This window comes from Martes martes (assembly GCF_963455335.1).
Source record: "Martes martes genome assembly, chromosome: 10".
Taxonomy (NCBI): Eukaryota; Metazoa; Chordata; class Mammalia; order Carnivora; family Mustelidae; genus Martes; species Martes martes.
Window position 1 is genome coordinate 57,905,760 of NC_137898.1, and position 12,343 is coordinate 57,918,102.

The 12,343-nt window shown below is 37.1% G+C and overlaps 1 protein-coding gene across 3 annotated transcripts in view; it reads left to right on the forward strand.

Annotated features, from left to right (window-relative positions):
• Window positions 1-12,343, forward strand: part of NUP98 (nucleoporin 98 and 96 precursor) — a 117,907-nt gene that overhangs the window by 77,297 nt on the left and 28,267 nt on the right. For all 3 annotated transcript variants that reach the window (XM_080814906.1, XM_080814907.1, XM_080814908.1), the window contains exons 21-25: window positions 5,929-6,111; window positions 6,822-6,978; window positions 8,376-8,808; window positions 10,263-10,492; window positions 12,057-12,323. In XM_080814906.1, the coding sequence (XP_080671032.1) occupies window positions 5,929-6,111; window positions 6,822-6,978; window positions 8,376-8,808; window positions 10,263-10,492; window positions 12,057-12,323 (1,270 nt within the window). The remainder of the gene's footprint in view (window positions 1-5,928; window positions 6,112-6,821; window positions 6,979-8,375; window positions 8,809-10,262; window positions 10,493-12,056; window positions 12,324-12,343) is intronic.

Below are 12,343 nucleotides of genomic sequence, written 5' to 3' on the forward strand. Positions count from 1 at the left end.
TAAACACCTCCCTCTCTTTCATTTGGACTTGCTGAATTCTCTGCTCAGTGATCAACTTTAGATAGCATTTTGCTTGTGTGGGTTGATAACAAAGTAAATCTTACTTTCCTGACTACCTGATGTGCAGTTTAATCTTGTTCTTTACCTCCCTGGTTTTTTAAAAGTTCATTTAGCTTTCTGCAAGGGTTTTTTAACTCCATTTTTCTCAAGTTGTTTGCTTATACTTCAGGTAACCTCTTGATATTTGTATTTTAACAATACATAATATTTCTGAAAATAGATCAGGTTTTAGAATATAAATGAATTATTTGGTGTGGGGAGAGAGGGGCTGTGTTGTTTATTGCAATTACTTGTGTCATACTCTTTCAGTATTGTTAAGCCAGTATAAACCTTTTGTCCGTGTAGGGAGGGGTTTGCAATTTAAATATCAGGTAGTTTCTTTTCCAACTCATAAAGAGTTTTACTTCCTTTGGATGTTGTTTATATTCAATCAAGTTACAAAAATTTTTTTTCTTTGCTGCCATACTCCCTCAAAGAAGAGAATTTAATACAGAATTTCTTTGTAAAGCATCCTCTACCTCTCAGCTGCTAAAAGCAGGACCTTTGGAATTTTTGTGCTACAATTCTTACGGCTGCTGAAATGTGCGATTTTTATGATTTATTAAATAATTTCTTGGGAGGCATTTTCTGGAGATTGTTGTGTATGTATGTTCATGTTTGCGCGTACAAGGTGAGGGAGGGCATGATAAAGGTGGGAAATGGGATATACATTGACTTCTATGTTCATAATCTTTATAGCATAAAACCCCTAAGAAATATCTTCTGAACTAAAGAAATGCTGTAAATGGACTTGGTTTTCCAGTTTTCCATGTTCATTTTTTTTTTAATCATATACTTTGTATAATCCCTTTCTTTCTAGAGTGTTTTTGATCTTACATTATATGTATTTCTTAGGATAAAAGTCAGATAGCCTTCATTTCTGCTAATAAAAGTAATTGTTAGATCCTTAAGATGCAGCTGTGAAAGAACAACTTCATCTGTGAATAGACAGCAAATTTACGTAATGTATCTTGACGATCAGTGATTTTTTTAGGCTGTTTAGTTTCTAGAATACAAACGGTAAGGAATAACCATACATTTCTGTGATAACACTTCAGTAAGTGAGAACTCTTTAAAAAACTTTTTGAAGAGCACCAGAAAATTTCAGAAGAACCAGGTTATAGGAAGAAGAGATGTGGTAAGGATCAAAATGGGCAAAAAGAACATAGTGAGTGGGATCTTTTTAGATATCTTCTTTGATTTAAAAAGCAGGTGGTCTTTGGCTGGGGAAAGCAGAAATGGGAGAAATGGGTAAGTTGTTTAGATCTTAGACTAATGTATTAGAATAGTAATGAAGGATTCTTCCTTCATATTGCCCCAGTGACCTGAGTGAGGTAGGAAATGCTAGTGGTTGCGTCGTTTTAGTTACTAGCACCAAAGACCTACATTTTCTTGGCATGAGGAAAATCCTTGTGCCATCTGAATGAACTGGGAACAGAGGGTGCAGTCTTTTCATTCTGGTGTCAAGATGATTATCTTCACACTGTCACCTGGCTCCCTGAGGAGCTTGATTTCAGGACACAGTGTTCTTCAGTCTGATCTAGCATTTTTTTTCCTATACACAATCTGAGGTTCTTGGAGTTGAGAGTTGAGGATTTTTCAGGTATTAGGAAGATTTATGTTTTTTTAATGGTCACTTTATCCCATTGCCTTTTATGTAATATTCTCATTCCCCTCTATGTAGTTTGTTCTTAAGATTTTATTTGCTCCTGAAGAGGTAAATCTAAGCAACCAGGAAACATTAACGTAACTAAATCTTTACATAGTAATCTCTTCTATGCCTTTGAAGTTAGAGAAAATGTTGGCAGAAACACCTTCATCACGCAGATCAATCAGGGAATTGCAGAAACATTTTGGTGTTAGAACATTATTTCCAAAATGCTGATCTGAGATCCAGTTTTCAGGTGACTACAACACTACTTTGGTGACCTTTAATTCCATAGATACAACATGGGGCTCAGGCATATTTATATTTTAAATGCCTTTCCCCAGGTGATTGAAATACATGGCTAGGGTTCAGAACCATTTGTTGAAAGACCTCAGATGGCATTCAGGCAGAGACCTTACCTATAGCCTTTTTTACCTCCACCTCTTATTGAACTTGGGTTCAGTATCATTGAGGAAGACTAGTTGATTTGCTCACACCTTACTGTTGTTCACTCAGTACATTCAAATGAGTGAGAAATTTTTTTAAAAGAAAAAAGTAATTAGGATTTTTAAAAATTCCATTTTATCTTGTGTATACTTTTTAAAAGTAAAACGGCAGCTATCTAAATTTAGCCAGTAAGTCTATATATATATGTTAAATATATATTTTATATTTTTATGTAATTAATATATACTACATATACATATAATGTATACTGCAAACCTTCTTGCTTCAGATATTAATGTTGCAATGTCCTGTACTTCTTGTTGTAATATCCCTGAATGTATGTGTAGAAACATACACGCTTACTTTGATGAGTCCTTGAAACCTTGAGATGAACTTTTTCCGGAGAACATGGTAATGTTGACAGGGCTAATTTTCTAGCCACATGAATATAAAACATTCTTTGTAGTTAGAAAACAAATAATTTTGGAAGCAGGCAGCAGTAGTAGTTATACTGGATTAAATTATTTGGGGGGGAAGAACAGTATAAATACCTGTTTGACCATGGATTGGTTACTCACCCTTTATTGAATAAAAGGTGTCATGGTTTACTTTACCTGCTTGAATTATTTTATGTACTAGATTATTTTTAGGGTATTGGCTGCCTTGTTTGTATGAGGAAGATTCTCGTGAGATGGAAAATGAAGATTTCTAAAATCATTGAAGGTTTCACTCATGAAACCTCACCCTCCATATATCTAAAGAGAGAGTCATTTTACAGATGTTATCTGTGTACTTAGGATTTGTAATGTACTGTGCTGGTTTTAAACATAAATAAGATCTACTTTCAAGAGATTATAGAATATGAAAGGGATATTCTGTTTGGCTGTTTTTCCGAGTATCTGCCTTACTTTTCCATAAATTTCCCAAGGGCTTTTTTTTTTTTTCCCCCAAACTTCCTCCATTCCTTCTGAGCCATCTTTCTATTAATATTATTATTATTAGTCTATTTTTCTTTTCAGGACTGGCTTTGAAGAAGCACCTGATCTCCCAAGATTTCTCTGAAAATAAGTGCACAGTCATCTTTTGGGGGAGTTTGCTGCAATTGCTTAGATATACTTAACAAAATTCACTGATGGGGGTCTTAGGAGCTTAACCAGCTCCTCATAATTTCATAGTCATTCACTTCCCCCTTATCCACTTATTACATGATACCTCATGGCTTTAAAGTCTGTGCATGAGGTTAGAGTGAATAAAACCTTGATCCCTAGCACACTTCTTAAAAATAAGGTCTGTACTTGAGTTGTTTAAGGCAAAATGGGAGGATTTCATCAAAATTTCTAAGTGAACATCTCTTGCTGTTACTTCTTCGTTTAAGTAGTGTAAGTTGAAACCATCCTCCCCTTTTTTCCTTTCCTTTCACACATCCTCACTCCTTGTTCTTTCATATTAATTGCCTTCTCTAGTGTGTGCCAGGCACTACACTAAGCAGTAGAATTGACGAAGAAAATGTTTGATGAATGTTGACTTGAACAATGTGTTTGGTGATAGCTACAGAGAATAGTAGGCCATAATCTCTGTTTTCAAGCTTTGACAATGTGGTGGGACAAATACATACTGCATATGCAAGAAATCATATTATATCATGATGAATCATAAAAAGCAGGTTTAGACAGGGTGTTATAGGAGCCCAACAGAGGGAGGGTATCCTAACTGATAGATTGACAAAGAGGATATGTGGAGCAGTTTAATAACTTTTACTAAAAGTGAATTGGTTAAAAACTAACAACTAACTTATGAGAGAACTTTTGGAGATAGAGTGTTCCCATAATTCTTGTAATTAAAATGGGAGCATTGTGATCACGGCTACTTACTTTTTTTTTTTCCAGAACTAACATCAAGTTAGCCTCTCCAGTAGGTAAAAAATACTATCATTTTTGCCTTTCACCATTATCTAGCCTTCAGTTTTGTTAGAGCAGGTCTTGGGGATTCTTCATGTCTTAAGTGACAATTTATTATGTATCCAACAGCTCAATTTTTCTACAGTTACAAATGGAAGGATTATTAATACCTTACTAAATGGTGTCTTTTTGTAAGGATATTTGTTATAGGAATGCAAGGGTGGGATGCCTGGGTGGTTCAGCTGTTAAGCATCTGCCTTGGGCTCAGGTCATGATCCCAGGGTCCTGGGATAGACCCCCCATCCCATCGAACCCCCCATCGGGCTCCCTGTTCAGCAGGAAGCCTGCTTCTCCCTCTCACACTCCTTGTACTTGTGTTCCCTCTCTCGCTCTCTCTCTATCAAATAAAATCTTCAAGAAAATAAATAAATAAAGGAATGCAAGGGAATAATAGCTAATATACCACTAAAAATAAAGCTGAAAAAGTTACACTAATGGATGTTTCTTTGCCTAAAGTAATCATGAAATTATTTTTAAAACTACCTGTTACATAATAGCATCCATCTAAGGGTCAGCATGAAGTAAGCCACTTAGGAAGATAAACCCCAAACTTTGGAAGATTAATAATCTACAGATGATACCATGATAAGAAAAATAATTAGTAAAACTTTTTGAATTTGAGAATGTTTCATGAATCGGTTTAGCCGCTTGTTAGCATTTTACCAGGTAAATATGCAAGTTTAGGACATACTTAATGATTTGTACTGAACCAGTTATTTTACAGTGTGCTTCAGGTTGAGGAGTTATTACCTTTTCAAATCATAAACTGTTAGTCATGGGTATATCTTGAAAACTGCTTAATAAATGTAAATCTAACTCTTGGCACTTGAACATAAAGGAATGATTCCTAGATTAGGGTTGTTCCTAGGGAGCACCTGGTTGGCTCAGTCAGTAAAGCCTGCAACTCTTGATCTTAGGGTCATAAATTCAAGCCCCAGGTTGGGTGTGGAGCTTATTTTTTAAAAAAATTTGTTTCTAGTATTACTTTGTTTTTCCTTCTTGAGTAATTAGAGTAGACATTCCCCATCTCTTACATGATACTGCACATGTAGGGCCCAGCTAACCTTTAGGATTCCGTCACCCAAAAGATAAATTCCAGGCCCCAAATTGTTAACTGGAAATTTTTTTCTAATTGTTTTTGTTTTTAAAAAAATGCAAAGTTGGGGCACCTGGGTGGCTCAGTGGGTTAAAGCCGCTGCCTTCGGCTCAGGTCATGATCCCAGAGTCCTGGGATCGAGCCCCGCATCGGGTTCTCTGCTCAGCGGGGAGCCTGCTTCCCCTTCTCTCTCTGCCTGCCTCTCTGCCTACTTGCGATCTCTGTCAAGTAAATAAATAAAATCTTAAAAAAAAAAAAAAAAGCAAAGTTAATGGAGACTTTGGTATTTGTACTTTTTATTCTCTTTTCCCAATGGCTTCTAGTTACAAGACAGTGTGACGGAGCAGGGTCACCCTATGTATATCAGAGAATTATATTTGCTAGCTAAATGAGGTAAGGCATAATCTTTGTCTGAAGACCACCATTTGTTCAGTGTAGGGCTTGGGTTTCAGACACCAGACCTTAAGATATTACCAAAGGGTGATCTCATGAATCTGTATTTGGACCCCAAGTACATACAGGGGGGGCTTGGGGTAATTATTATGAAATCCTTTTTAGCAAATATGCTACCTCACATTGTCATAGCTATATTATACTCTGAAAACTAGATATGGTCTAAAAGCTCTATGTCTATTTGGTGTAATTTAATGCTGCTTCCCTGATCTTTCTGCTGTCTACAGAGCCAGAGTCCAGAGGTGGAGCAGTTAGGGAGGGTTGTGGAACTGGACAGTGACATGGTAGATATCACCCAGGAGCCAGTTTTGGATTCCATGTTAGAAGAGAGCGTGCCTGAGGATCAGGAGCCTGTGTCTGCCTCAACACACATTGCATCTTCACTGGGAATTAATCCACATGTCTTACAGGTGAAGTCCTAACCTACCCTTACTACAACAGGAAGCCAAACTAATCTTTATCTCCCTTTCATAACCTCAGGCTCCTTCCTTGGTTATTCACTGAAGAGCATTGAGTGGTCATTGGAGTGAGGAAAAAACAAGAATATGGCCTGGGTTTGGGCTTCATTTTTCCATTCTGGGAGGGAAGGGGAAGTCTGTATTGAGATTCTGAAGACTTGGATTCTAACTCTGGTTTTATAACTATTACTATGTGATTTTAGGCAAGTCATTTAACATCTGTGAGCACTAATTTTTCTCTACAAAATATACTTTGTTTCCTTCATAGTGTGGTTTTGAGGCTCTAGAAAGTGCTCCATAAAAGTTTTCTTTAATAGCCTAGAAGATACAGGTTTCTTTAAACTCTGTCTCAACTTTCCCCTGCCTATGGCTTTGACATGTTAAAAGTTGAGCCTTTGTCTTACATTTGAAGTTAATCATTCAGCAAACAAGTGAGCAATTGCTGTGTGCCAGGCTTTGGCGAGACTCTAGAAACAGAGGAGTATTCTGCAATTTCTGCCATCCAGGCACAGGCAGTGTAATAGAGTCAGCCACACAAATATTATACTAACTCTGGACACAGCCTCAGGCAAAGCAATTTATTGGTTATTGGAAACTGCATTTTTCTTTTATGGCCTTTGAATTTGGGGGAGCACATTCATTCTATAGGTATTGCCTTTTAGATCATGAAAGCATCATTGCTTGCTGATGAAGAAGATGTAGATATGGTTCTGGATCAACGCTTCAGTCACCTTCCTTCTAAAGCAGATACTTCTCAAGAAATCTGTTCTCCCAGACTCCCCATTTCAGCATCCCACTCATCAAAATCCCGTTCTTTAGGTACTGTAACTAATGCTATTTTATGAGAAAGCTGTAAAGTCCTGCTTTTCACCTGTCTTCTTCTAAGCCAAGTCAACTTCTCTAGCAAATATCCCCCTAAAGGCATATGGCATAAGAATGGCAGGAGGAGATATACTCTTATAAATATGTTAGGTGAGCCAATTTTTAAAAAACCATTATCAGCTTTATTGGTGCAGATGCAGAAGTTATATATGGACAACAAAGCATTTGTGTTTTGTTCAGGTTATTTTTATTTGCTTATGAATGTGGATTAGATTATAAACTCAGATCTTCTAATTTTTATCGCACCTTAGAGGAATGAGCAAGTTGACCTGCACTGTACTCGTTTTGTGCAATCCTCGTGCTATCCTTATTTTATAGCCTTCCAGGGGCAAATGTTGCTTCTTAAAATGCACAAAACCTGTCAGATTTCTACCTTTTCCTAAACCTCCCCAAATTCTTAGGGAAGTAATATTTGATTTTAAAGCTTTCCCTTTTTTCTTCTTGGGGGCTTGTAACTGTGTATGATTAAGGATAGAGTATTGATGTCAACAAATCTCAAAACGTTTTGAAAGCCAGAGGAAATACCAGGAAAAGATTTGTTTATGTTGCCTTAAAAACTAGGTGTTTAGTTTTCAATTCTTTCAAGTGAAAGACTTGAAACTTATTATTTATTAACTTCCTTTTTAAAAATATTTCAAACCATCAATTAAACATTAACTATAACCTTTTCCATAATGGGCACTACATGAAAATCTCATACTTCAATAACTGACTTCTTGTTTTAAAAGTATTAGAGAACAGGCAGTAGTAATAAGAACTGTCCTTCTGGAGGGCACAAGATGCCTCAGTGGGTTTTGTTTTATTGAGTCTAGCATTGAGCATTAGAGTGGTGGTGAATTTTGATCTAAGTTTTTTCTATGGACTAAGAAATGGTAACATTTGGCATGAGCATTGGTGTCAGACTTTCCTGGGCTTAATCTCTCAATCCTGCCACTTAGTAGCTTTGTGGATTTGGAATAAACACTTTTCTGAGCCCAGTTTTCCTACCTACGAAATGAGGATGAAAGTGTTGTTCATCTGAAGTTACTGAAAGGTGAAATGAAACCATGTATACGAATGGCTTATACAGAATCACAGACAAGAGCTTAATAATTTCTTTAAAATAGTAGTAGTAGTGTTCGTTATTAACATTAATGTTGTTGGCATCATCATCACTAAAATTCTAGCCTTGATTTCCTGGTTGAAAGAGTATTCCATAGACTGACTTGCTGCTTATCATCTGTGTCTGATTTAATTGGTTTGATAAAACTGTAATTTCAGCCTCACTGATTTTTGCTGTTTGAGAAGCAATAGAGACTGTATTTTCTAATAGTCTTTTTTTCCCCCTATTTCAGTTGGTGGGTTACTACTACAATCAAAGTTTACTAGTGGAACTTTTCTTTCACCAAGTGCCTCTGTACAAGAATGTCGTACTCCCAGAGCAGCATCTTTGATGAATATCCCATCCACATCCCCTTGGTCTGTCCCTCCACCCCTGACCTCTGTGTTTACAGTGCCCAGCCCAGCCCCTGAAGTTCAGTTGAAAACTGTGGGTACACGCAGACAACCAGGCCTAGTCCCTCTTGAAAAGTCTGTCACCTATGGCAAGGGGAAACTCCTGATGGACATGGCTCTATTTATGGGACGCTCATTTCGAGTTGGTTGGGGCCCCAACTGGACTCTTGCTAATAGTGGAGAACAGCTGAGTGGCTCTCCTGAACTAGAAAATCATCAGATTGCCGATTCTATGGAATATGGATTCCTGCCTAATCCAGTTGCTGTTAAATCGTGAGTCACAATTTCCTTATGCTTTTTGAGAAAGACAACCTGGTAGGTAAGAAAAACCTTTTCATTGTCAGGAGACCCAAAGTCAGGTCCCTGCTTTGTGATATTTCTAGAAATGTTCTTAGTACAACTTTAGATAGCAGAAGATCTTGTATAATTGAAAACTAAAGTGATTAATAAGATAACCCCGTTTGTATCATCAAGATATGAAGAGTATATAATACTTATTTAATAGTTAAACTTTATTTGGAAATGTAACAGACCCAAAGCTGATGCTACAGCATTCCTTATTTTGTTTTTTTTTCATCGTTTTTATTATATTAGTCTTTTACTTCCTTTTTTCTCACTTAGGTATTTGTGTTTTTTTCATATATAAGGTATATTCTCAAATAAGCACATTTCCTCTATCTTGGGCCTAGTCAGGTGAATGTATAAACTGTGTATAATCCATGCATAAGTATTTGGAAATAAGATGACATCTGATAGGGGGTTCCTGCCTGGCTCAGTTGGTAGAGCATATGACTCTGGATCTCAGCTTCATGAGTTCAGGACCCACATTGGGTGTAAACCTTATTTAAAAAAAAAAAAAGATGACATCTGATAACTGTATTATGTTATATGTTGTTACATAATCCACATTATTAACATTTATTTATGTGTTTACAGTTCTGTATACTTTGTGTATGTGTATATGTATGAGTGTGCATGTATATATACATGTATGCATGTGTATATGTATGTATCTCATGCAGATGATATATGTATAGTTTCTGGCAATTATTAGACAGTATGCATACAGTTGTTATGTGCAAAATATATAATGTTTTCCTGTTTACTCTATGTAACAAGTTGTGCTGTCTTTATTACAGATTAAATGACTGATTACCTATTATGCTTAGTTTTTAAAGTTGACGCTGAAGAAATACAGAACAACAATATCTCTTGAACCTCACCATTAGTAATGTTGATCCTAAACCTAGGTTATGCATGATGTCATATTTTGAAAATTGTTAATATCAATCTTAAAGTCAGATCAAGGCTGGATTGATTATATACTCATCTTAATTTAGAGTCAGTTCTACAGTATTTATGAGCTTAGCCTCACAACTTTTGAGACCTTACTAAGTGTAATTTGAGAAATCAGTATTCCACAGTAACTTTTGGCCCTTGGATTTCATAGTGTCTAGATACATGTTAAAGCCACTCTCCAAGCTGAACTGTATTGATTCCCATGCTTATTATAACCTGGCTGAATACATGGGCCAAATGATTTGTCTACTCATTATATAGCAAATAAGTTCATTATAGTTTGACATAAAGAAATACAATTTCTGTAAAATCACAGGGAAATGTTTTGCATTCTCTTTGTAATCATAAAAAGAAACAAAGGTTTGTAGGAAAATTCTAGCATCTGTCTTAGCTTCATTTTCTGTCTTGTTTGTCATTTGGTCTTATAGCCTTACTGAGTCTCCATTCAAAGTTCATTTGGAAAAACTCAGTTTGAGACAAAAGAAGCCAGATGAAGACCTGCAGTTATACCAGATACCTCTGGAGCTCAAATTAAAACATAGCACTGTGCATGTGGATGAGCTGTGTCCTCTCATTGTCCCTAATCCAGGAGTTGCTGTCATTCATGACTATGCAAATTGGGTTAAGAAAGCATCAGGAGACTTTCTGGAAGCTCAAAGTGAGTATGGACTGTTTCTGTTCTAACCTTTGATGTTGCAGGAACTGCCATAGAAGCATGTGTTCATAGGAGGACAGTTTTCCTTAGGCCAATGTAATGAGCGAATGCCTGAGCTCACGCTTGTCTGTAGTTGAGCTGGAATGAGCAAAATCTCAAGGAAGGAGAAATGATAACAGTTTTATAATTATTCTTAAGGCTTTTAACATACAAGACCTCTTTTACAGGAACTATAGCCAAATTCTTTGGATATTTGAAATTGCATTCCTTCTGCCACCCAGAGAACATAAGGAGAAAAAGCCATTCCTTCTTGCTTTTCTAAATCCTACCCATTCTTCCATGTCCAGCTGAAGTACCACTTGGTCTTCCCAACAATTTAATGTTCCTAACTTCCCTTCCTAACCTCTCCCATTACCTTTCTATTACTATTGTGACCATGGTTCTCTAAACCAGTACTTTGGTAAAGGGCTTTTTAAAATTGGGAATTTACTATTTTAAAATCATAGAAAAATCTTAATGTTATACCTTTCATAATATTTCACCATTATTCAAGAATGGTGACTATTTTAAATTCTTCCATACCACACATTTTGAGAATTGTGTATATTCATTTCTTTGTGTTTGCTTCAGTTGTCTCATCTTCTTTTCAAACATGTGCATCATCTTCCCATGTATTTGGCTTAGTGGTAAACAGTGCTTCTGTTTTGCTTTCCTTCCTGAGGAGCAATATGAATAGTACTTAAGGATGTAGAGTTGGACTCAGATTACTTGGGTTCAGATCTTCGCTCTGCTACATGTTGCCTATAAGTTTTGAGCAAGTTACTTAATGCTCTGTACTTCAGTTTCCTCATCTGTAAAGTGAAAATGGCAACTACTGTATATTTACATTGTGTAGTTTAGAGATGGCTTTCCTCTTAAGTGCTTTGAACAGTGTCATTTAGGCTCACTAAATGTTAGGCTGCGCCTACTACAGGAGAGAAGAGTCCCTCACAAGTTTTTAGAGCACTTCATGTTTCTTAAAGCATTTTGTAAACAGAATGTAATCAAGTTGGAGGACTTTTCTCTGTCATTTGAGATTATATTAGCCATAATGCAGCTAGAAGAATCTATTTAAAGGAGCATAGAGGGGCGCCTGGGTGGCTCAGTGGGTTAAAGCCTCTGCTTTCAGCTCAGGTCATGATCTCAGGGTCCTGGGATTGAGCCCCGCATCGGGCTCTCTGCTCAGCAGGGAGCCTGCTTCCCTTCCTCTCTCTCTCTGCCTGCCTCTCTGCCTACTTGTGGTCTCTGTCAAATAAATAAAAAAAATAAAATAAAATAAAGGAGCATAGAGTTACATTTGTTACATAAGTACCAGAGGAATGTGGAATGAACAAGCAGTTATACTCCACACCTCTAGAACTTGTAAGACACAGCAGAGTGAGCTGGAGACAGGTTAAGGGCAATTAGCTTGAGTGGTTGTTTGGGGTATGTATTAATTTATGTATTTTTATGTCACAATTAGAGTGATGTCCTCTATGTAGGTACTTTGACTTCATGTCATAGCATTGTTTTCCTCTCCCTTTGTTAGTTGTGAAGCACTGGAGCCTAACATGGACATTATGTGAAGCCTTATGGGGCCACCTGAAGGAGCCTGACAGCCAACTGGATGAGCCTAGTGAATACATTCAGATTCTGGAGCGAAGAAGAACTTTCTCTCGCTGGCTGTCCCATACTGCTGCACCTCAGATTGAGGAGGAAGTCTCCTTAACCAGAAAAGACAGGCCTGTGGAGGCTGTCTTCAGCTACCTCACAGGCAAGAGGATCAGTGAGGCTTGCTCTCTGGCCCAGCAGTCAGGTAGGGCATATGGTCCTTCT